The 25,194-nt window shown below is 48.0% G+C and overlaps 3 protein-coding genes across 3 annotated transcripts in view; 2 read left to right on the top strand and 1 right to left on the bottom strand.

Moving 5' to 3' along the window:
* Nucleotides 1-2,269: 2,269 nt before the first annotated feature.
* On the bottom strand, nucleotides 2,270-4,060 carry SMIM33 (small integral membrane protein 33). Its single transcript, XM_052642459.1, has 2 exons — nucleotides 4,052-4,060; nucleotides 2,270-2,659 (listed from the first exon to the last, which is right to left on the bottom strand). The coding sequence occupies exons 1-2, from the start codon at nucleotides 4,058-4,060 to the stop codon at nucleotides 2,270-2,272; spliced, it is 399 nt and encodes a 132-aa protein (XP_052498419.1).
* A 1,802-nt stretch (nucleotides 4,061-5,862) lies between these two features.
* Nucleotides 5,863-13,979, top strand: ECSCR (endothelial cell surface expressed chemotaxis and apoptosis regulator). Its single transcript, XM_052642456.1, has 10 exons — nucleotides 5,863-5,982; nucleotides 9,520-9,570; nucleotides 9,726-9,779; nucleotides 10,213-10,341; nucleotides 10,757-10,804; nucleotides 11,460-11,573; nucleotides 11,973-12,071; nucleotides 12,355-12,391; nucleotides 13,368-13,464; nucleotides 13,623-13,979. The coding sequence occupies exons 1-10, from the start codon at nucleotides 5,877-5,879 to the stop codon at nucleotides 13,629-13,631; spliced, it is 744 nt and encodes a 247-aa protein (XP_052498416.1). The 5' UTR covers nucleotides 5,863-5,876; the 3' UTR covers nucleotides 13,632-13,979.
* An 8,187-nt stretch (nucleotides 13,980-22,166) lies between these two features.
* DNAJC18 (DnaJ heat shock protein family (Hsp40) member C18) overlaps nucleotides 22,167-25,194 on the top strand; it is a 29,181-nt gene continuing 26,153 nt past the window's right edge. The window contains exons 1-2 of the mRNA XM_052642455.1: nucleotides 22,167-22,261; nucleotides 23,908-24,094. Coding sequence (XP_052498415.1) covers nucleotides 22,222-22,261; nucleotides 23,908-24,094 — 227 coding nt within the window. The 5' untranslated portion in view covers nucleotides 22,167-22,221. The remainder of the gene's footprint in view (nucleotides 22,262-23,907; nucleotides 24,095-25,194) is intronic.

The raw sequence follows: 25,194 nt of genomic DNA, 5'->3' as shown, positions 1-25,194 counted from the left end.
CTCCTCCCCAACCCTCTTCAGGCCTGACCATGGTACTGGCATCTCACTGATGCTCACCTGGAATTCTCCCTCTCACTTGTAGTTTCTTTATACCTGCCCTTTCTAAATAGTCCTCTTCAATTTGTATTAAAATTTTTTAAAATTACAAAAAAAAAAAGTTTTGGCTGCATCATACAGCAGGTGGGATTTTAGTTCGCTGATCCAGGATTGAACCTGAGTCCCATACAGTGGAAGAACAGAGTCTTAACCACTGGACTAACAGGGAAGTCCTTAAGTAGTCCCCTTTTTAAACACTCTTCAGGTTATTTATTTGAGTATGCCATCTTTTTCTGGCCAGACTCTGATACAGGCGGTTGCCCTTTATTATCGACAATGTCCAAATCTGCTTGCACACAGTTCCTTACACGCTTCCTCATACTAGCTCAGGGCTGTGGGGTAGTGGCCATCATTTCAATGTAGACAGAGCCCACCAGTCAGGCTGAGGGCATAGAGCTGGGAAGCATCCCACTCACCTGCCTGTTCAATGCCCTGTCTTTAGTGGGTGGCTTGGGGGACAGGGAGGGACCTGAGCCAGCACAGAGATGCCATAAGGAGTAAACACAGCTGTGTCCTGGGCAAAGGGACTACTCAAAGAAGCAGGGGCCACTGAATAAATGTCCCCGGATGAGACTCCCCTGAATAAGGGGGAGGAGAGTTTGTGTGAGGTGATGGGATATACTCTGGAGACCTTGGACAACACAGCTGGCTACTCACCTGCCACATTTTGTGCCATCGTTGTTAGAACTGATCCACTGCGGCAACCACTGTGGGGGCAAAGTTGCCCCCATCTCGGAGGCCAGACAGCCTATTTCTGCCAGTTCCATCCATTCCACCCAAGACTTATTCCCTCTCTCCCATCTTTGTTTTTATCACAAATGCTCAATATGAATTTCTGAGTACAGCATTACTATGGAGAAAAACTCCACACAGACACACATTTGTCAGAAGCAACACACTGCTCCCAAGGATGCCAGAGCCAAGGGAGTGAAAGGGAAACAGTCCCTTCCCCTCCCCCGCTGTGCCAGCCATTCTGCCCCTGAGGATCCCCCAACATCACATCAGTCACTCCAATACCTAAAAATCAGCCCAACAAGATCTTTACCTACCCATCCAGCCCCCAACATAGTGCCCCGACTGTGAAGTCTGCCAGTCCCAGGTTCAAGGCCTGACTCTACCACATAGTACCTGGGTCCTGCTGGGGTCTTGATATCCCCAAATGTAAATAGGGATAACAGTGGCTCCTCCTCCTCCTAAGGCTGTATGAGGAGTAAACATTATAATATCTGTAGGTCCACAAATAAGCCTGAAGCCCAGCACATAATGGGCCCACAAGAAGGAGCAACTATTAACATTATAGCTGCCTCTTACCAATCCCAGTGGAGGCCAGTCCTCTCGACACATTAGTCTCTGTTCCTCTTCATCTGTTGTTTCTCAGAGTCCTTGATTGTGCTGGGGTATCGCCAAGGGCAGTCTCCAAGGGGGATTTGTTGACTTGTTGCGCTCAGGTGTTCCCCAGAGTAAAGCACCCAGAAGTCCCTCCACAAATGTCTGTCTGCATGTTCTTGACTGCACAAGTCAAGTGAAGTTCAAGAGTGTCCAAGGAAGGGAAGCCTTTCCAGAGAGCCACTGAGAGGCTCAACTCTGCCTTCCCTGCCTCCTGCATCTTCCCAACCTCCATGTTTCTCCCTCTGCAGGAACCTCCACTCCTTCCTTTCCCCAGACGACCTCCACAGAGCTCCTTTTCCTTTCCTGTTTTCCTACCAGCTGGAAGGTTCTGGATCTGGGAAATGTCCTGTGGTAAATTCTAGACTGGTTCCAACAGACCAATGCACACAGAAAGTGGGAGGTAATGAAAGCCCCCCAATTTCCCCTACCCCATCCTGGGAAAGTGAGATAGAATCTTGCCCCAAGATGGTGGAGGTGATTCAAAAACAACTTGGGAATCTACAAGTGGGCTCCCCAGATGGCATCAGTGGTAAAGAACCCTCCTGCCAATGGAGGAGATGTAACAGACGCAGGTTCAATCCCTGGGTTGGGAAGATATCCTAAAGGAGGGCTTGGCAGCCCGCTCCAGTATTCTTGCCTGGAGGATCCCATGGACAAAAGAGCCTAGTGGGTGATAGTCCATAGGGTTGCAAAGAGTCGACACAACTGAAGCAATTTAGTATGCACTACTCTGTCCAGTTTCTTGTTCTGACACAGCTGAGGCCAACTTTCCAGAGTCTCCCTCCTACAGAAACGTGACTTCATCGATGCTGAACCTGGGTCCATCTGGCACAGGGCAGGAGTCAGGGCCCGGAGGTTCCTGCTGGGCGTCTGCGTGACTGTCCTGATGGCCCAGCATGTGCCAGCGGACGAGGTAGATGCCACCCTCTGGCTTTGGGGATGGTGGCTCTGTGACAAGCGTGGCATGGCCTTTGTGTAGCCTTGGCCCAAAGTGGACCGCCACCACGATGCAGACTGCCAGCAAGACAAAGACAGCGACGATGATGGTGAGCAGGGGCAGCCCGACCCCTGGACGAGGTTCCCAGGCCCCGCCCAGGACCTCCGGAAGCTGCTTCTGGGGCTCCTGCCCTGCTGAGCCATTGACAGTTGGAGAAAGCCACGGATGGTGGCCAGCCTGGGAGGGAAGCGGTAGAGGGAGAGGGTAGTGACATGGGCATGTAGACACAGAGAAAGACCAAGCTAGAGAGAGATAGACACCCAAAGGGAACTGAGAGAGAGACAGACAGAGGCAGAGAGACAGTAAGACATGGAGAAATAGAAAGAGATGGCAGAGACAGAAAAACATAGAGATAAACACACAGCAATAGATTGAAAGAAAGAGACAAGGGAATACAGAGAAAACGAGGAAGATACAAGGAAAGAGAGAGATAAAGAGATAGAAGTGAAGATAAATACAGAGAAACAGAAACAGAAGGGACAAAACAGAGATCAGGAGACAAAGTCATTCAGAAAGGGACAAAGAGAGGGGCTTTATTACAGCCTAGCATATGAAGTTTATCCTTCCTTCCCCCACCAAGTCCCCTTGCACTGATCTCTCTTCCCAGGTCTCCAGCAAAATTCCTAAATACATCTAATGTCTTGGGTCAGGAGTCCTAGCACATTTTGGACTGCTCTCCCATGTCTTGGCCAGGGGTCAGTGAGCAACTATTCCTTTCAGTCCCGGGAAGAGGGAGTCATTGTGTCCAGCTTCTTAGGTTCCCACTACTCCTCACCCACATGGTAGGAAGAAGGCTGGTACTCCAGGGGAGGGAGAGAGGAAGAGGGGGCATGAACCCCAGAGGCTTGGGGGAGGTAAGAGCTATACCTCACCCCACAATATCCACTTCCGGATCAAGTTGTGGCGGGCACTGTAGCGTATGGAACACTCACCGAGGATTCCTGGTTCCATCCAAGATGGACTAAGGAGACCTCCTCCCAGCCTCTATCTCTTTCAGGGTCCCAGCATTCTTCTGCCTAAAGCTGGGGGTCATGATCCTTACCTCTGTCTGTCTCTACCCTGCTAAGTATTGGGTGGTGATGGGGTTTACTATCAAGGTAGCAAATCTCCAAACCATAGGCCCCAGAGCTGGCAAGGTTATCACAGGCTCAGGAAGCTCTCCACCTGGTCTTCCCTTCCCCAGCTGGACCATGAGGAGCAGCCCTTGGGGTGGAGAACATCCCCTAACTCTAAGCCTCAGCCTGACCATCCCCATGGGTAGGCGACTGGGGTCCAGGGAGGGCTGGCCAGGACAAACCCACTCCTTTTAGTTACTGAGTCACATTGTCCACCCCACCCATCCCCAGCACCTGTCCTTTGGCATCTTTAAAGCTTAATACCTACCTCACCTCCCCTGCTTGAAAGTCTTTCACTCTCTAGGGCCCAGGCCACAGAGCTCCCAGGGTAGGGGGTGGGGAAGCAGTTCCGGATGTACAGGGGAAAAAAGAAGCATAGGCTGGTGCAGGACTTGGGGCCCTTGATTGGGGGAGTCTCACCAGCCTGGCAGAAGAGGGTGAGCTGAGAATCTACCTGATGCATTGTCCGGCTGTGCAAGGCTCTCTTGGGACTGGCGGCCAGCGGGGCAAAGGAGAGCCGGTTGCCTCAGCTGGGTCCCTACCCGGAGCTGCCACGTCTATGGGGCTTACAGGGCACACACCCTCTGCGCACACACCCTCTGCGCACACACCCTCACCGCTCTCTCCCGCGCTTTCACTTCCTTGAACATCTGGACTACCCTGGGCCCAGCCCTCACCTCTGACAGTGCTTTGATCTTACTCCTAGGCCCCTCCTTTCACGTCCCCTGCCACCTTCAGGAGCTTGAGTCTGCCTGCTCATCCCTCCTCCACCGGATCCCAAACACTTGCCCTAACCCCGCCCCCCGCCCCCCAGCTTGCCGGCTCTACATCCCAACTGATTCCCTGAAGTCAGTATCCTTTGATTTTTTTTTTTAAAGCAATTTCTCAAGCACACTGAAAAGTGCAGACTATAATATACTGAGTCTCTCTGGTCCAGTCACCAGTTCTGTTCATCTCAATAGTCTGTCACATTTATTTCGAAGAATTTTAAGAACGAAAACATTACAAATAGAAGCTTCACTCCCTACCTCTCCCCTCCTTCTCACTCTAGGGGTAATCATCTTATTGAATTTGTTATTTATCGTTCCCATGCAAGGCATTTCTTCTCTCTTTGTGCTTTTTCTTCATTGGTTTTTACAAGTAGGAATTCTGTTATGTCTGTTTGCATTTGTCTATAACTTCATTTGTGAATGTGAGTGCTTTAATGCTTCTGAGTTACAAAAAGTGCCCACTAATCTCGCCTGTCTCTGGAAACTTTTTTTTTTTTTTTAATGTATTTATTTGGCTGGGGCAGGTCTTAGTTGCACCATGTGGGATCTAGTTCCCCGACCGGGGATTGAACACAGACCCCCTGCACTGGGAGCATAGGGTCTTAGCCACTGGACCACTAGGGAAGTCCCCCTGGAAACAGTTTATAAAGGATAACTTTTGGTTCCCAGCTAACTCCATAGGACCAGCCATCCCTCAATCTGTTCCTCACTGTGCAGCCACCACCCTTTATTCTAGTCTGGAGACCAGGAGACCCCCTAGGAACTCCTCTCACCCTGTGATCTGATCCCAGAAGGTAAGCCTCCTGATTCCTGTCTCTCAGCCCAGCTGCTACACATGCTGACGTTTAGGGACCCCACTCAACCTCCAAGCTCACTTAAGCTCTGGTCATTGGGTTTCTGACTTGACCTGCAGAGTGAGTGCAACTGGCTGGCTGGATGCTAAGGACAGGGTGCTGCTGGAGCACAGGGAACATCTGACTCCAACACGAGGGGAGGGCTGAGGGAGGGATGCTTAGAATGTGGTCCTTTAGTTTTTCTATGCAGAATAACAAGAATGTTTTAATGCCTCCCTAAAGATGCAAGGAGTCCCAGCTGGATCTGGAGCCCTGAGGAGGGAGAGGTGTGTAGAGGATTCAGAGTCTACAGAGGGTGGGTGGCCGAGCTTTAGGGCTCAGTGAGACAGAGTGATACTCCAAGAAAACCTCCAGGTGGTGTGTGGGGGGACAGATGGCCCCCTGCAGAGGAGAAGAGAGGGGGTGCGGGGCCAGGTCGCCATCACTGTCTTTTGTGCCCAGGTCCTGGTGGAGACCACGTGGGCCTAGCCAAGGCCACGAGGAGCCTGGGCGCAGGCGCTGCTGTTTCGGCCTTACATCCTCAGCTGAGCTGCCTGACTGAGCAGGGCCCCTGGAGCCAGTCCCAATCTGTTTCCTTCTATTCTTTGACAGGAAGCTCCTGGAGAGCCGGCCCCCACCCCCACCCCGCCCCAGCAGTCCCTCTCTCTTTTCCACTATGGACAGAGCTTCCACTCAGAGGCTGCCTGCAGATCCAGCTGACATGGGGAGCATCGGAGAAACGCAGCTGCGCTGGGCCATCCTGGGCTTCCTGCTGCTCCAAGGTAAGAGGCACCCACCACCGTCCTCCAGCAGTTCCTCTCCAGTGGCCAGCACTTCTGGGCGCCTGTCCCTCCTTTGGGACACACACAGCACGCAGGCTCTCCATCCAAGACTTCACTCTCCTGGAGGGAAATTCCAGAGCCTTGTTATGAAGGGGATCACTTGCCTGGGGAGCTGGTCATTCCCAGGCAGCAGTAAAATAGAGATATTCTTAGACGCTTTGGTGGGAAACTTTCCAGGGAGAACTGGGCCCCCCAAAGAGCCTGGTCCCCTGAAATGTGGGAAGTGATTGTCTTGGTGTGAGGTTCAAGCTGGAAAGCTCCCTCCAGGCTGTCCTAGCACAAAATGGTCCGTACGTTGGGCTTCACAGGTGATCTTTTTTCTTCTTCCATATGAGGAATAACAACCTAGGATCTCCAATTATTGACTTTACAGTCAAATCACAGCAATGAGGACTCAGGTTAGATACAAAGAACTATTTGCCCAAGAAGCTGTACACATTTCATCTAGGGGGCCAGATGAAATCATCCCCAAAAGAAATGACTTGGGAACAACACAAGCTCTGGTAGCTTATGACTTGTGAGGTAGCTCATAAGGGGTCTTCTAATTAGGGAGCAGTTGCTGGGAATCATGAGAAATCCAGGAGATTCTGACTCACAGGGCAGAAACTTCCCTTTGGTCATCCCCTCCCCACCCCCACTCCACCCTCCATAAGCCCTCCGCTGAGGATTTAGGAGCATGTGCTCAAAGCAGCAGAAGGAAGTTCCAGAGTATTTGGACGGGGAGGGGAGGGAGGATGGTTTTTTCTTGGTGGTGGGTGAGAGGGCCTGAGTACTCCAACAGTCTGTCTCCCGGAGAGGTCAGACATGTCTCTGAAAGCCCAAAGACTGAGTGTACAACTCCGATCATCCCAATCCTATGCCCTGCCGACCCCCTCCCAGGAGGACAGAGTCACTTGACCTGAGGCTCCGGGACTAGGTGGTTGTAGAAACTGCAGAAATGGCAGAGGAGGAAATGAAAAAGTGAGACTCATGAGGGGACATTTTCACAAACCTAGGCTTCTCCCAGCTTCCCTACCTGCCATCCTGCCCCAGGCAAGCACCAGGGCTGGGAATGTCCTTAGTTTTTCTACCTGAACCATGAGCACCTTTGACTATCCTAACCGCTCCTCCCAGGATCTCAGAGCGCTCACTGTTGTCTTCTTTGTTGGAGTGGAGATTCTTTCGAGGATATTCAGGCTCACAGAGAGACTTGACTATGGAGACACAGATTCAGGGCAGACTTGAAACTTAGAGGATTAAAGAGAAGGGGCAAAATTGAAATGTCCATAATTTCTTGACCATGAGCTGTCAGGAACTGTGTTAAGTGCTTTGTGTGCATTTTCTTACCCTCACAGCCACTTGTGGGCTACTAAAATCACTTGCATTTTAAAGAAGAGAAAACTGAGGCCCAGGTCAGACGGTAAGTGACAGAATCAGGCCTTGAACCTAAGACCGTCAGTCTACAAAATCCATGATTTTAACTACTTAACTATGCTGCTGAGGAACATAGTGTGGTGGTGGTGAAGACAGACAGGAGAGAAGCTAGAAGGGAATGAAGCAGGTAGGGATAAGGGAGAGGACACCAGAAAATAAGAAACCCCTGTGGTCAGTGTTCTTCCAGTTCTGCATGCCCAGTGGTCTGAGGCACCTGGGCCTGTAGGAACACAAGCTCCCCAAGTCCCTCCTCTCCTCGGTGAGGAATCCCCTGTTGACACAGTGTTCTGGTTGGGGGAGGGGAGATGGGAGACAAAGAGAGAGCAGGCAACTGCTAGTTGGGGCTTGTGACTTTGAAACTCCTAACTAGTTTTGCTTCTAGAAAAGTTCAAGAAAGCAGTGAACTGTGCCTTCCCACTAAAAACCAAAGTTGTAACTTTCTAGAACTAAGATGGTACCTTAGATATGCTTGATCAATAACTGACAGATTGATCTATCTGATATATGTCTATTAATTACTGATAGACATGCGTCAGATCGAAAGTATTCGCCCAGGGTCAGCTGGGAAGAGTTCTCTTTAGGCTGGGGCACCTAGAAGCTTTAGCTCCCCACTTGACACCCCCACCCAAGGAGGGAATGGGGCTATGAGAGATGGTGACCTGGAAAAACATGGCCCAGGCTTTGGGCAAGCTTGGGCTTGGAAGCAATTAATTCCTCTCCATCTGAGTGATAGCCTCACGGAGAAAGGCAGTGGTTAAAGAAAATAAACAGACCAGCAGGCTGCCCCAGGCTGGGCGGGCCTCTGGCCCTTAGCTGCCTCTGTTCACCTGGGCCCCAGGGCTTCCAGGCCTGGTGCTTCCCTGTTGACGAGGGGCTGAGGGAGCAAGAGGCCAGGCCAGTGGCTGCACTCCCTGCCCAGCCAGTGGAGGATGGGAACCCAGCTGGGCGGCTCCACTTCCCTACAATGTTTTCCTTTCACATTGTTCACAGGTTTCAGGAATGATTTCATTGTGGAAAATGAGCAAAGAGGTCCCCCCCACACAGGGGACACATGTATGGGCACACCAGCACACACACACACCAGGACCTCTGCGTGGAGGCCCACAGGCACACACATGTACGTACACAAAAGGGAACGAGGGCTTGTGACCCAGGCCTCCTGATAATTGCCTCCTCCCTGGGTTTGGCTAACAGTGACCATTTCCAAAGTAGCCTCTACCTGTTAGAGTACACTGGTTGCTCGTTCTAGAATTTCCCTGCCTCCAGTGTGTACCTCCGAACTTGCTTCCTGTGTAGGCCCCCACCTCCAGCTGGAGGGACAGAGAGACAGCCCAGACACCAAGCCCAGCCCCTAACTCCATCTTATCCACCACATCTTTTCATCCCCTTCCCTTGGGGCCAGGCCAGGATGACAGCATTCACAGAAAAGGAATGGCTCGGCAGCACTGTAGGGAGAGCTACAGTGAGAGGCCTGAGCTCTGGGTCTCTGTCTAGACGTGTCCTGTCACTGGCCCTCTGTCCTCGGACATATTGCTAATTTGAAACAACCTTCCCCTGGACTCGTGTCAGGTTTGTATGTAACCCATGTGGGGTTGAAGAGGCCGGAAAGGACTTTGGGACACTGAACTGTGAAGTGGTGGTGGCAGTGCGACTGAGTCACAGAGGAAACCAGCGCCACGAGCTGGAGTCACATCCGCTAGCCCTCTGCCGGGGAGTCTGCCTTCTAGCACAGGGGGCTGGAAGCCAAAAGGCCTGGGTTCTTCTCCAGGGTGCACACTGGGCAGAAATCTCGCCAAGCTAGTCTGTATGTTCGCCTTTCTCTTGCCGGCTACAGCTTCCAGCTCACAGGGCCTACTCCATCATTCAGGGCTGGGTGCTTAGGAAGGAAGAGCTCCAGGCCCGTTCTGCAGTAATCTCTCACGTGCCTTGAGAGTGGAGAGAGATGATGATTGGGTGGTGGGTGGGGTAGGGAGAAAAGTCTAGAAAACACCAGCTTAGTGAAGAAGAGAGGGAGACAGAGCAGTCAGAGGCAGTGGACCCTCAGTCTCAGATGATCTGTTTCAGGAGCCTTCACCAGTCAAAGTTCAACCACACAGCCAACTTCCCCTGAAACAAGTGAGTGTGGCTGCTGAGTAGCCAAGCCCTACCCCTTGCCCTCTCCCCAGCCCTTTAGACCTGCTTGGAGCCCAAGGGTTCTTGGGTGGGCTAGGGAGCGTGGTGGCATCACCAAACCTGCCCAGCCTCCAACTGCCCTCTGCCTATATTTGCAGGTCCTTCCGCAGAGGCCAACAGCTTAAACCCTCTGTCCAGCACCTGGATCACAGGTACCCCGCTGCTCAGGTTATAGATGCCATCCAGAGAGGGTCCAACAATGAGGCAGACACAGAGTCTGCTCTAAAGGACAATACAGAGTAGTAGGGGACTAGGCAAGTAAATAGGACCTCACATGGACAGTTAGGAGGCGGGGAAGGGCCGCGATGGGCATAAACCAAAGGTGCTGTGGGAACCCAGGCAGTATCAACCACTTCAGATGTAGGGCCAGACATCCCAGACTGAGTGGTCTCTGAAGCTGAGGCCCAAAAAGAAGTCAGTCAGATGGAGGCTGTGGGTTGGAGGGTGGTAGGGCATACTGCAGGCAGAGGGCACTGCGAAGGTAAAGGCCCAGAGGAACTTAAGGCAGGTTTGGGACTAAAGAGCCTCCCTGGCCACATGCTGGCTGAGGCCCTAAGCAGGCCACACGTGCTTCCTAATCTGCAGCAGCATCAGAGACGCCCTCACAGTTCTCCACAGAAGCTGTGACTCTGAGTTCAAGCACCGTGGCTGATCACTTGCTGTCCTCTCCGGGAATGGCTTGGTCCCAGTCAGAGAAACACACATCGGGACTCAGTGAGTACCCGGGGCCAGGGGTGGAAAAACACTGGGTCATATCTGACTGGGTTCCTTCTTCCTCATTCAGGAGGCCCAGGGTCCTGCCCCACAGTGAGGGTTCACACCAGGATCCACACCAGTGGTACCCTGCTTTGGGAGACAACTAAAGCGGCCTGGGGCTGAGGGTGGGGAGAATGGAGCTAGAAATGGGTCACAGTGAAGGTAAAAGGAGCCTGGACTCAGAATTGATAAAGACATAGATGGGATAAGTTGGGGGAGAGGGGGTAAGAAAATACAAAATGATGGAAAGGAAGGCATAAAAGGTTGGGGAAGGGCTACACGCTTCTCAGGGCAGGCTGGCCTTCACCCAGCAGTATGGGAGAAAACCAGGAGTGGGTCGGTGCCTTCCATCTAGGCCCTGTTTTATGTGCAGGCGCTGATGTTCCGAGCAGTGGCAGGAGCAGCAACAGCATGAGCGGAGGTATGTCCTGTCTGTGCTCACAGAGCAGAGTGCCCTGACCCTTTCTCTTGTCCCAGCCCTCTGCTCTTTGACTCTTTTTATACTTCCCACCTTATTTGGTGGGGCAGGGGGTGAGGATAAGGAAGTGGAATTGTGGAATTGCAATCAGGCCTGCAGTAAATGTGTTGAAGCTGGGCAGAGACGGGCAACCATGCTGCATTATAAGAGCATCAGAAACTTGTGTCCATTAACTGACTTGTTAGGTCAGTGCCAGTGGACAAACATCCAGTGCCCGGGGACAAACATCCAGTGCCCTTCCTTCCTCCCAGTTCAACATTTGGCAAAACACAGATGGCTCCCCGTGTTTTGTTTTAGGAGCCCAGTCTGGCTCCCTATCTCTGCAGCCCTCCTCTGGGCCCCATGGGTGTGGTGGGAAGAGCATAATGAGGGGAAGCATCCTGAACTTTCTGAAATCCTCTGGAACTAGGAACATGAGCAACCAGCAGTGCTCTTCCCGTGATCTCATGTCTCCCAGATTTGAAGGGTGGGAGGGTGTCTTTTGTGGGAGTTCTCTCCTCAGTCCTCTACTTGGGGGAAGTGCAAGGGGACTGGCTTTCTCATGGAGGCTTAGTCAGTCCCTCCACTGATTCCCCCATCCCTCCCTGCTCCTTTCTAGACACCTCTCACAATGTTACTTCCACGTCACCTAACATGAGTTTTAGGATGACAGCAGACTCCACTGTCCCACCCAGCCCCACGTCAGAGACAGTGCTCACTGTGGCTGCATTTGGTGAGAGGGAGAAGGTGGGGAGTGGCGGGTGGGAGGCTCATGCCTGAACTGACTTGAACTCTGGGTCTGGGAACACAAGTTCAAATCTTGCCCATTTGTTTCAGGAGGGTTGACAGATGAGGAAGATGCTGGTGGGGAAGGAGCCTCCACTGGTCCTCCACTCAGCTCTTTTGGACTCTGCTGGACTCCATGTTCTTAAGAGAGGATGGGGTGGGCTGTGGAGGTCACTTTGGCCGGGGATACAGGCTGAGAGCGCATTCATTTGGGAGTGAAGGGGAATTCACTTTGCTCCCAGAACCTGTATAAACAGCACTCAGCTGGGAAGGGAATTTGGACTCCTGTTGCCCTCTTTTGTCCCTTCCTCTGCCTTTTCCTCACCCCATTCTTCTCCCTGTTCAGGTGTTATCAGCTTCATTGCCATCCTAGTGGTTGTGGTGATTGTCCTGGTCAGTGTGGTCAGTCTAAGGTTTAAGTGTCAGAAGAACAAGGAGTCTGAAGGTACATGCCCTGACCCTCAGGGACCCCTTTGCCTCTCTTTGATGAGGGACCTAGGACTGGGACCTAGGACTGTTTTAGGACTGGGCTCCTAAAACAGCCAGACTCTAGGCCTGATAGCCAGACTCTAGGCCTGACACCCAGCCCAGAATTGAGGGAAGGAACAGCACGCAGGGGAAATGAGAAATGGGGTGGTGGGGGGTCCACTTAGGTGGGCTTTGAAGGGCCAATTGGGCTCCTGAGTTATAGCCTGTGGCCTCCAACCTGTGCCTTTGGGTTTTTACAGATCCCCAGAAACCTGGGAGTTCAGGGCTCTCTGAAAGGTAAGACTATTAGAAGTGCAAGCAAGGAATCATCTACTGACCTCTTACTCCTCCACTCCAAGAGGGAACCAATGCTTTCTGCTTTTTACACACACATACACACACCCACACCCACACACAGAGTCCTGACAGCCTCACTGAGGCCTGGGCTGGGGGTGGACAGGATAGGGGTGGAACTGAAAGGAAACAGTCAGGTGAGATGAGATGGACTTTACCCCCAAGGCTAAGCCTATATTAACCTCTTCATGAAAAGCGAAAGGACTCAGATTCTAATATACTCCTTAAACAGAGGGTAGGTACTTAAGGAACCACTTTCTGAATACCTTGTATCTGTCAAGCACTATCTTAGGTATTTTGTAATACCGGGAGTTGGTGATGGACAGGGAGGCCTGGCGTGCTGCGATTCATGGGGTCGCAAAGAGTCGGACATGACTGAGCGACTGAACTGAACTGAATATTATCTCAAGTCCTTAGAGTTCTTCAAGGCAGATATTTATGCATTTTACACATTAAAAAAAATCAGACTTAGGAGAAGTTGTGGCGCTAGAGGTGAAGAACCTGCCTATCAATGCAGGAGACATGAAAGACGTGGGTTTGATCCCTGAGTCGGAAGATCCCCTGGAGGAGGAAATGGCAACCCACTCCAGCATTTTCGCCTGGAGAATCCCGTGAACAGAGGAGCCTAGTGGGCTACACTCCATAGGGTCACAAAGAGTCAGATACGACTGAAGCGACTTAGCATGCAGGAGAGGTTTTAATTTGGTCCAGGTCACACAAGTAGTAGGTAATAAAACTAAGATTTAAACACAAGTCTTTTGGGCTTCAAAGCATATACTCATTTGATGACAGTCTATCACCAAAATAAAGGCTTCTCAAAACAAATGTCTAAGTTTCAACACCCCCCCTCAACAATTCCTTGACCCCCAATGCCCTGCGGCTCCTTCTCTCTAAAACCCATGTTCCCTTCCTTCCCCAGCGGTTCCACAGCCAATGGAGAGAAAGAGAGCATCACTCTTATCTCGATGAAGAACATCAACATGAATAACAGCAAAGGATGCCCCTCAGCAGAGAAGGTGCATTTTTTCCCTGGTTCCTTCCTTCTCCTTCCTCCTCCTTTCAGGCTCTATTTCCTTAACCAGAAAGGAGATACTCTCGAAGGCCCAGATTCTTCTTTCTTTACCCAACCATGGCTAATAACTTCACCCATCCTCATCATATATTTATTTTGCAGGTTCTTTAAAAGCAACCTTGGGTCTCAATGGATCTGATGATGATGCAACTGCCCTGTGACTGTAAGGAAGAAGGTGATGGAATCAGTAGAGGCAATGAACCAGATATAAATTATTGTTTCCCATTTACTCCCAGATTGAAAGGACCCTAGCATCCCTCCAGATCTGAGAGGGAGCTGCCAGTATGAGAGACACTTTCCCATGTAGACAGTCAGCCTAGAAACACAGCCTGCTCCTCCCTGCCATTTCAAAGTCACAGGAAGGAGGAGTCTACAGAGCCAGAGCAAGGAAAATGACAAAGTGAACTGATCCTTTTTCCTTGGCATTAAAGTTATTTTCTGACCTGCAGTCTAATTTCTTTTAAGGCCTATGCTCCCATGAGTATTTCTTAGTGTTTTAGCAGTTCTGGGGCCTCCTTTTGGAGGTAAGGCATGTGTACAAGTTTCTACCCCTGTGGGAAGCTCTCAGAAACTTGGGAAGTGGAGAAAATGTTTTATTAGGTCTGCGTTGTTTTACTTGATTTATTAAGTAGTGATAAGGACTAACCACTCCAATAGAAGGGAAAGAAAAGGAGCTATAAACAGTGACCAGCTGTCACCAGCTGGTCTGCAGAGTGAGAACACGAGCAGTACAACGCATTTTGATTCAGACACTCGGGTGACAAGAGCTGAATAACATAAAGGCAAGTGTCCTCTGCCTGCTCCAGGTAGACGTGATTCACTTTCATCCTACCGGTGGGAATAGCACTGGGAAGGATAGACCTATGACTTCATAAACCTAAATCTACCCTCTTTGCCCCTCACAGTGATGATTTCTGTGTCTGAGAAACAGAATGAAGGTTCACAAACACAGTAAAGTCATTTAAAGAGAATGAGAAAAAGAAAGTCATCTGTACTCTTAGTAATCTCTACCAGGACACTGGTTTGGAAGTGAATCTTGGTTGGGGAGAGCCAATGGAAGAGTCATCTGGGTATGTCTGCATGGAGCACCATAAGCATCTGGTTGATGGCAGTTTAGAACACAAGAAAATACAAATCAGCCATTCTGAAGCAACCATATGCTATTTTCTTCTGGATTTAGACTCTATGAAGTAACAGGAGAGAGAAAGCTTAGAACAGAAAGTTTCACTCTACTTGTCTCAATGAAACTATTAAAGTGGTCTGAAGAAACCAACTGGATTGTAAAATCCTCTAGGGCAGGGCCTATAACCTGCTCATGTCTGTAGCTTCTATGTGGTACATGCCCCGTACATCAGAGGTCATGAAAACTGGCTTGTGAGTGCAGAGAATCTAGTCAAAAGGCTGGGCTCTGCTGCAGACTTGCAGTTTGATTTGGGTGAAACCACTTCTATCTCTGAAACTATTTTCTTACTTTTAAAGTGAGGTAGGTAGACTACTTGGTCTTCCCTATCTTTTTTAGTTCTTATAGTCTACATTTGGTAAACTCAAAATATAAGAGAAAATGAACACAATATTTTGAGGAGAGATCTCTGGGTGGGTGCCAGAGACAAGTATTGGGTGACTCTGGGACTTAGATTTTCCTATGTGTTAGTGTGCATCAGTGTGGAAGAATGATCCTGGCCTAGCCCTGTCTATCTCATAGGCTACTTGGTAGGTAAAATGGAATAGTAAATGTGAAGACACTTGGAAAGTAAAAGGGCTAGCTGGCAACTGCAGCAAATAATGTGGAGTACCACTACCCAGGTCCCACTTCAGGATCAAGTCTCTTGACCTTAAACTGTTGGGAGTATTGACTGCTGAGGGCTCATAGCTGACTTATGACCAGTCGATGGGGGTGGAGGTAGGGGTGAAGACCTGGACTCCTTATATCAATTTCTCCCTCTGCTTAATCCTGCTTCCCTTATAACTCACAACTTAATGTTAGGAACACTCAACAATAAACCTTCAGCATGCAAGTCTCAGAGACTTCTATTTCCTGGAGTACCCAACATGTGACAGCAATTCTATAGCATTTAAAAAATGATTGATATATTTCATTTAAGTCACAATGCAAAAAACATATGACTTCCTAGCCAGTTCCAGTACAAAAATCCATTCACTGGGATAGAACTCTCCAGGTGACCTAACAATGTCTAGAAGTACTGGATTCTTTTTGAATTGTTGTTGTTACTCTGACTTCAAGGGGGACTTGGTTCAGTTCCTTATCATGCTGGACTAATTAGGTTAAGGACATGCTTTCATTCTAGGTAACTCAGTTGACATCTTCATTATAAGGCGACAAACTTCCCCCTGATTCTGGACAATGTTATGCAAATATGAGCTGTTAGTCCTAAGGAATTTATATGTGGGAGAGATGGAGTGAACTGGTATTAACAATAGACTAAAAGCCTTTACCCTGATATTGACATTGAAATACCACATTAGCTAAGTTGACTTTCCTGTTGTCAAATAAATACCTTCTTGGAAGAGGTTAAGGATGAATTCACTTCATGCTGAATTCTGCTCTCTAGCAAGCTATATTAGAGGGGTTTCTGCTGGGGAATCCTACTATTTATGTAAATACAGAACCCCACCTCTGACAGGAAATCCAAGTATAGCCTTTCCCTGCAGCTTCCCTGAGCCCATATTTCTTCCTTGATGTCTAGACAACAGGATGGTGGTCATTTACTGGATGGCTTCCTCCCTATTCTAACATAGGACTCCAGGACTCCAAAGCAGGAACAGGTGGCAGGGGTGGGCTGGTTGCTGTGTGTCCTTCCCTTGCTTCTCCCTGCATCCAATGGGAGGTCAACTGACAAGTCATCTCAGGAGCACAGGCTCCATCAAACACAGGGATGATTTATTCAGTATCTTTCTTCCAGGGCTGGATGGAGCAGCACCTCAAACATATAGGGCACACAGCAAACCTCAGTATCACCAGCAAAAATTCACTACAGTTCAACAAATTTTTCTAAAAGTAGAGAAACTGATAGAAAATCTGAGGCTGATTCTAAGTGAAGTGGTTTAGCAGATGAAGAGTTACTGCAGGCCTCCCAGCCTAGGTCTTGAACACAATTTCCCAAAGCCAGGCTGCTGCTGCTGCTACTAAGTCACTTCAGTCGTGTCTGACTCTGTGCGATCCCATAGACGGCAGCCCACCAGGCTCCCCAGAATCTCTGGGATTCTCCTGGCAAGAACACTGGAGTGGGTTGCCATTTCCTTCTCCAATGCAGGAAAGTGAAAAGTGAAGTCGCTCAGTCATGCCTGACCTTTAGCAACTCCATGGACTGCAGCCTTCCAGGCTCCTCAGTCCATGGGATTTTCCAGGCAAGACAGGCTGGTACTACTTAGTTCTACTGAATTTGCTAGGAAACATTGTGTGGCTCTGCCCAGCAGTTTCCCCCTTGATTTGTGGATGTCCTTTCTCATCTCTTTGAACTTCTTTCTGCACCTACCTCCCTTTCTTTGAGAACTGCCAAGTTCTTGTCCCTTATTTCCTTCCCAGGTGCTCTCACTCTTCCTGCTGATTACCTTCCCCAGCACCTCCATCCTGAGCCCTTTAAGCCCACAGTTTCCTCTTTTACCAGAGATTGAATTTGACAGTGGGAATTATTTTTGTTGTGTGGTTGGTGTGCTTAAGCAAAAACTGGCACAGACGTGTTCTAAATGTTGAGGATTTGGAGTTCTAAGTTAGTCTGGTGATATAGTCACAGAAAAATTCACCCAGAAGTGTTAATTGAAGTGTAAATGAGCTGAAGGATATATTTGCATGGTAATATCTGAGAAAGTTGTAATGCTAAACCATTTTTTACTGATCTAGAAGTCACTGAGCCATCTAGAAGTGGAGGAAGTGAGGTTTCAGAGGATAACGGGAAAGGTCATTGAGGTACCAGACATTTCCAAGAGGCCTCAGCTTCCCAAATCTTGTCCAGCATTCTTGAACCTGGACCCTATTCCTAGTTCAGTTCAGTTCAGCTCAGTCATGTCCAACTCTTTGTGACCCCATGGACTGCAGCACACCAGGTCTCCCTATCCATCACCAACTCCTGGAGCTTACTGAAACTCATGTCCATCGAATCTGTGATGCCATCCAACCATCTCATCCTCTGTCTTCCCCTTCTCCTTATGCCTTCAATCTTTCCCAACATCTGGGTCTTTTCCAGTGAGTCAGTTTTTCACATCAGGTGGCCAAAGTATTGGAGCTTCAGCTTCAGCATCAGCCTTTCCAATGAATATTTGGGACTGATTTCCTTTAGGATTGACTGGTTTGATCTCCTTGTAGTCCAAGGGACTCTCAAGAGTCTTCCCCAACACCACAGTTCAAAAGCATCAATTCAGCGCTCAGCTTTCTTTATAATCCAACTCTCACATCCATACATGACTTATGGAAAAATCATAGCTTTGACTAGACGAACCTTTGTTGGCAAAGTAATGTCTCTGCTTTTTAATATGTTGTCTAGGTTAGTCATAGTTTTTCTTCCAAGGAGCAAGTATCTTTTAATTTCACGGCTGCAGTCACCATCTGCAGTGGTTTTGGAGCCCTCAAAAATAAAGTCTCTCACTGTTTCCATTGTTTCCCCATCTATTTTCTATGAAGTGATGGGACCAGATACCATGATCTTAGTTTTCTGAATGCTGAGTTTTAAGCCAGCTTTTTCACTCTCCTCTTTCACTTTCATCAAGAGGCTCTTTAATTCTTCACTTTCTGCCATAAGGGTGGTGTCATCTGTGTATCTGACGTTAATGATATTCCCCCCAGCTATCTTGATTCCAGCTTGTGTTTCATCCAGCCTGGCATTTCACATGATGTACTCTGCATAGTGAAGTGAGATAAGCAGGGTGACAATATACAGCCTTGACATACTCCTTTCCCGATTTGGAACCAGTCTGTTGTTCCATGTCCAGTTCTAACTGTTGTTTCCTGTATACAGATTTCTCAACAGGCAGGTCAGGTGGTCTGGTCTTCCCATCTCTTTAAGAATTTTCCACAGTTTGTTGTGATCCACACAGTCAAAGGCTTTAACGTAGTCAATAAAGCAGAAGTAGATGTTTTTCTGGAACTCTCTTGCTTTTTCAATGATCCAGCAGATGTTGGCAATTTGATCTCTGGTTCCTCTGCCTTTTCTAAAACCAGATTGAACATCTGGAAGTTCTCGGTTCACGTATTGCTAAAGCCTGGCTTGGACAATTTTGAGCATTACTTTACTAGCATGTGAGATGAGTGCAATTGTGTGGTAGTTTGAGCATCCTTCGGCATTGCCTTTCTTTGGGATTGGAATGAAAACTGACCTTTTCCAGTCGTGGGGCCACTGCTGAGTTTTCCAAATTTGCTGGCATATTGAGTGCAGCACTTTCACAGCATCATCTTTCAGGATTTGAAACAGCTCAGCTGGAATTCACCTTCACTAGCTTTATTCATAGTGATGCTTCCTAAGGCCCACTTGACTTCACATTCCAGGATGTCTGGCTCTAGGTGAGTGATCACACCATCGTGGTTATCTGGGTCATGAAGATCTTTTTTGTATAGTTCCTCTGTGTATTCTTGCTACCTCTTCTTAATATCCCTTGCTTCTGTTAGGTCCATACAATTTCTGTCCTTTATTTTGCCCATCTTTGCATGAAATGTTCCCTTGATATTTCTAATTTTCTTGAAGAGATCTCTAGTCTTTCCCATTCTATTATTTTCCTCTATTTCTTTGCATTGATCACTGAGGAAGACTTTCTTATCTCTCCTTGCTATTCTTTGGAACTCTGCATTAAAATGAGTATATCTTTCCTTTTCCCCTTTGCCTTTAGTTTCTCTTCTTTTCTCAGCTATTTGTAAGACCTCCTCAGACAACCATTTTGCCTTTCTGCCTTTCTTCTTGGGGATGGTCTTGATTCCTGTGTCTTGTACAATGTCACAAACCTCCATCTATAGTTATTCAGCCACTCTAGCAGATCTAATCCCTTGAATCTATTTGTTACTTACACTGTATAATCATAAGGGATTTAACTTAGGTCATGCCTGAATGGTATATTGGTTTTCCCTTCTTTCTTCAATTTAAGTCTGAATTTGGCAGTAAGAAGTTCATGATCTCAGCCACAGTCAGCTCCTGGTCTTGTTTTTGCTGACTGTATAGAGCTTCTCTTTGGCTGCAAAGAATATAATCAATCTGATTTCAGTATTGACCATCTAGTGAGGTCCATGTGTAGAGTCTTCTCTCGTGTTGTTAGAAGAGGGTGTTTGCTATGACTAGTGCGTTCTCTTGGCAAAACTCCATTAGTCTTTGACCTGCTTCATTCTGTACTCCAAGGCCAAATTTTCCCATTACTCCAGGTATCTCTTGACTTCCTGCTTTTGCATTCCAGTCCCCTATAAAGAAAGGGACACCTTTGGGGGGGTGTTAGTTCTAGAAGGTCTTGTAGGTCTTCATAGAACTGTTCAACATCAGCTTCTTCAGCATTACTGGTCGGGGCATAGACTTGGAATACTGTGATACTGAATGGTTTGCCTTGGAAACAAACAGAGATGATTGTTTCATTTTTGAGATTGCATCCAAGTACTGCATTTTGGACTCTTGTTGACTATGATGGCTATTCCATTTCTTCTAAGGGATTCTTGCCCACAGTAGTAGATATAATGGTCATCTGAGTGACCATTCCATTCCATTTTAGTTCATTGATTCCTAAAATGTTGATGTTCACTCTTGCCATCTCCTGTTTGACCACTTTCAATTTGCCTTGATTCATGGACCTAACATTCCAGGTTCCTATGCAATATTGCTCTTTGGAGCATCGGACTTTACTTCCATCACCAGTCATATCCACAACTCGGTGTTGTTTTTGCTTTGGCTCCATCTCTTCATTCTTTCTGGAGTTATTTCTCCACTGATCTCCAGTAGCATATTGAGCACCTACCAACATGGGGAGTTCATCTTTCAGTGTCCTATCTTTTTGCCTTTTCATGCTGTTCATGGTGTTCTCAAGGCAAGAATACTGAAGTGGCTTGCCATTCCCTTCTCCAGTGGACCACGTTTTGTCAGAACTCTCCACCATGACCCATCCATCTTGGGTGGCCCTACATGGCATGGCTCAAAGTTTCATTGAGTTAGACAAGGCTGTGGTCAATGTGATCAGTTCGGTTAGTTGTCTGTGACCCTACTCCTAAGTAGCATAATTCATAGCACTTCTTCTCAATCCAATTTCTCCCATATAATGCTCTAGCATCCCCACTCTCAACCAGATACCTCTGACTTCACGGTATTCTGACATCTTTGACTCTAGTTCAGTGTCCCTGGACTTCAAGACATATTCCACCTTTCCCTGTTCATCTTCTAGAGTAGCCTGTCTAGCCTCCCTAAACCAAATAAGCTTCCATTAACCACCTAAAGGATGTCCCTGATCAGACCCCTTGTCTGAAGCACACAAGTGGCTTCTTCAGGACCCAGCCTTCTGTGTACACACTGATGCTCATGTATCCCAGGGCCATGACTGCAGGGAAGGGGTGGAACTGATACAACTGAAGGCATTTACCCTTTCAGTTTGCGTCTAGGGCTGTACATCTCCCCACTCCACCCCAATACCTAAGTAGCTGCTATTTGATATCATAATTGACATAACTTATTTGGTCTTTGTGAGTAAGATCTCAGTGAATTCCAGGTGATTTTTTTGTTTGGGGATGTACATGATCATGTTTCACTTCTGCAGACCTGATTTTTGGCCATCCCAAATCACCTGCAGGGATCAATCAGTAAGGACACTTAAGAATCGCTTTTATTCTTCACTAGGCTCTATGCAAACATGAGTGGGAAAATGCAGGGATAATTCTTCATTTCCTTTTCACTCATCTCCTAAGGCCTGGTACTTCAGAAAAAGGGATGGGCCCAGTAAACGAATGGGGTGGAGGAGAGAAGTCTCAGAGGGGCCCTGGAGACTTCAGGGATGGATGTCTGATGGAGACTTCAGACATCCTGGGATGGATGAAGACTAAGGAAAAGCAAATATAGGAATCTAACACCAGCTCCAAAACCTGCCTTTTTCTTCTTTCTCTATGCTTGGCTTTTACTAGATACTCTAATGAAACTATGCCAGCGACGCTCCCCTCTAACCACATAAAACTCTCACCTTTTTATTTCCTTGATTCTTCCCAGAGCTGGGTTCAACATCACCAAAACTTGTCCTGGACCAAACACACACTTTTACACAGAATGGGGGTGGGGGTGGGGGGGGGGGGTCAGCGTATATTTTAAAAGGACATCCCTGAGGCTAAAAATAGTCACAATGTCACCCTCTAGCCCATAGTTTGCAATGTCTTTCCCAGTGGATCTCATCGCGTCTCCTTGAACTTCCCAGGTGTTATGCGGCGTGGAAGCCACTATCCCCACACTACAGATGAGGAAAAGCTCTGCCCGCAGTTGTCGCAGTAGCAGCTATGAGCCGCTAGCCAGAAAGCAGTCAACTGGCAGCAACACTCTTCCACAGGCCCTTCAAGGGTCGCGCCCCTTTACACCACTGCAGCTGCGACCCCTGGCGCAATGCAGGCCGGGGATTGTAGTCCAGTGAGCCGCAGTCCCTAAGGATTGGACTACAATGACCAGCATACCTCGCGCTTTTTTGCCCCCCTTCCCTCTTAGCGTCGGGCGCGGGGGAGGCTCGGCAGACCTGCTGACTGGGAACCGCTATGGCAGCGACTTTGGGCAGCGGGGAGCGCTGGACGGAAGGTACCAGGTCCTGGCCGGAGGGTGGGACAGGGCAGGGTCTCGGAGAAATCAGGGATGGGACTCCTGATGGCACCTGAAAGGGCTGAGATCCTGGGCCTGAGATGAAGGACAGAGGCCTATGAGAAGATGCTGGGCCTGAGTGGGGTTCCTGGTGAAGTAGGAGACTGTTCAGGACAGGGGACCGGGATATGGAATCCAGAAGCGTTGGCTCAAGCTGAGGATCCGGCTCGGTACCCGCAGTCACCTGTGACGACTTGTTGCCTCCGGCCCCCAGCCCCGCCCAGGGCCTGCAGCTATCAGGCCCCGCCCGCGCCAGGGTGGGCGGGGTAACGCGGTCTCCCGCAGCTTGCTTATCCGGTCCTTATCCTCGCCTCCAAACTGGGCTGCCTGACCCTAGACCTGGGTTTCGTCTTGTCCCTGCATCCAGCACTGGGACGGATAGGCCAGCCCATTACATCCTACAGTCAGGCAAAGAGGACTGAACCAATGCCTAGTATGTATTCTGCATTATGGATTTGACAGACATGGTCACCTGAGCCCACAGAACTCTCAATCTATGAGGGAGTTTGACAGGTAAACAGTCAATTACAAAAGAAGGCCAAAATGTCGTGGGCTACACAGAAAGGTCATAGGTTTGGGGGCGCATACTGTTAAGGCAGTCAACACGACCTGGGTTTCAGAGGAGGCCTCATGAAGAAAGCATTACATATGATGACATGAAGGATGCGCTGGAGCTAGCCAGACCTACTTAGAGAAAAGTTTTGCAGGCAGAAGGAACAGCATGTGCTAAGGCCCAGAGAAAACAAGGCATTGCTGATCTGAAGGGAGATTGTTGTGGTAGAAGGTAGAGTACAGAGGACCTTGTGGTGAGATTTGAAGCTAAAGAGACAGACTGGGCCCATGAGAAGAGATCTGGACATGGAGCAATGGGTAGTCACTAAGATATTAAGCAGGAGAAAAGGGTTTTTTGTCTTACCCAGATCCTCTAGACAGGATGTGAGCATTCTGCCTTCTTTGACTATATTGCTTTGGCCCTCTTCACACTCTGCAGGCATTATGATTAATTAAATTCCCTCCCTTTAAACAGTAACCTCTTTGTGGTCAGGAGTAGGTCTTACTGATACACCTCCTTGATCTATCTAGTCAAATGTCTTGTACGTATTTGTTCTATAGCCATTTAAACATTGAACTCATCTCTACTTTAAATCTTAGTGGTGGAAAACATTGCAACAAAAAATAATATGTTAAGAACAATTCTCTTCTGACCATGAACCACAGAGAAATAGACTTCCCTGGTGCTGCCCTAAATCTAAGGTATTGGGCAGATGCCTCTGGAGTGCCTTTACTGGCCTTGAATCAAGATTATTTGCTGGTGATGCCTATAGGGATGATGGACATTTTAATGCTTCATGTTTCTGACATTAAAAGTTTTCCATGATTGCTTCTATATTTTCTGTATTGTTTTCTCAAGGAAGATGTTTCTTCTGCTTTGTATGGATTTGGATCTGTAAAAGTCAGTATGACACCACTAACCTGGCCCTCAAACATTCACTGGCCTATAGGCAGCCTCCCAGATAGCTAAGGCCAGTAGCAAAGTTGATTTGCAGGTCAGAGTGAACCCTCATGGAGGTACTGTTGTTTTGCAGCTTACATTGATGCAGTCAGAAGAAACAAATACCCAGAAGACAGACCTCCTGAAAGTCATGACCCCTGTGGTTGCTGTAACTGCATGAAGGGACAGAAGGAAAAGAAGTCTGAGAATGAATGGAGTCAGACCCGACAGGGTGAGGGGAACTCCACTTATACAGAGGAGCAACTGCTTGGAGTACAAAGGTGAGCCTGTGGTGGGATTAAATGAGTGATTTTATGTAGAGTGCCTAGCACAGATGACTGCTATTATTATTATTATCATTGAAGCACAATAACATCTTGGACTCAGAGGCAAAATTAGGTGGAAGTGGAGTGTTAGGCTATAATCTGAAGTAACTTCTACTCTAAGAGAATCAGGGAAAACCAGGTTGACATAACAGACATCTGTACAACATCCTACTCAACAACAGCAGAATGTACAATCTTCTCAAGTATACATGGAACATTATCCAGAGTAGACCATATGTTAGGCTACAAAACAAGCCTTAATAAATTTAAAAGGATTAAAATAAAACACTATATGTTCTTTGAAATTGACAACAGAAGGAAATTTGGGTAATTCACAAATGTGTAAAAATTAAACAACATATTCCTAAATAACAAATAGGTCACAGAAGAAGTCATAAGGAAAATTAGAAAATACTTTGAGATGATTGAAAATGAAAACACAACACACCAAAACATACAGGATACAGGTAAAGCAATACTTAGAGGAAATTTATAGCTATAAATGTTTATTTTTCTAAAATCTCAAATCAATCAGTTCAGTTCAGTTCAGTCACTCAGTCGTGTCCGACTCTGCAACCCTATGAATCGCAGCATGCCAGGCTCCCTGTCTATCACCAACTCCCGGAGTTCACTCAGACTCACATCCATCGAGTCAGTGATGCCATCCAGCCATCTCATCCTCTGTCGTCCCCTTCTCCTTCTGCCCCCAATCCCTCCCAGCATTAGAGTCTTTTCCAATGAGTCAACTCTTTGCATGAGGTGGCCAAAGTGCTGGACTTTCAGCTTTAGCATCATTCCTTCCAAAGAAATACCAGGGCTGATCTCCTTCAGAATGGACTGGTTGGATCTCCTTGCAGTCCAAGGGACTCTCAAGAGTCTTCTCCAACACCACAGTTCAAAAGCATCAATTCTTTGGCAGTCAGCTTCCTTCGTAGTCCAACTCTCACATCCATACATGACTATTGGAAAAACCATAGCCTTGACTAGATGTACCTTTGTAGGCAAAGTAATGTCTCTGCTTTTGAATATGCTATCTAGGTTGGTCATAACTTTTC

This window comes from Budorcas taxicolor, chromosome 7 (genome assembly GCF_023091745.1).
Source record: "Budorcas taxicolor isolate Tak-1 chromosome 7, Takin1.1, whole genome shotgun sequence".
NCBI lineage: Eukaryota > Metazoa > Chordata > Mammalia > Artiodactyla > Bovidae > Budorcas > Budorcas taxicolor.
The sequence above is the reverse complement of the archived record's forward strand: the minus strand, read 5'-3'. Positions and strand labels throughout refer to the sequence as shown.

Excerpts from the sequence above, each read along its gene's own strand:
- ECSCR (XM_052642456.1), top strand. The coding sequence starts at position 5,877 with ATGGACAGAGCTTCCACTCAGAGGCTGCCTGCAGATCCAGCTGACATG. Across the intron at positions 10,342-10,756 it reads GAAACACACATCGGGACTCA|GCGCTGATGTTCCGAGCAGT; the intron begins GTGAGTACCCGG and ends TTTTATGTGCAG. Across the intron at positions 10,805-11,459 it reads CAGCAACAGCATGAGCGGAG|ACACCTCTCACAATGTTACT; the intron begins GTATGTCCTGTC and ends GCTCCTTTCTAG.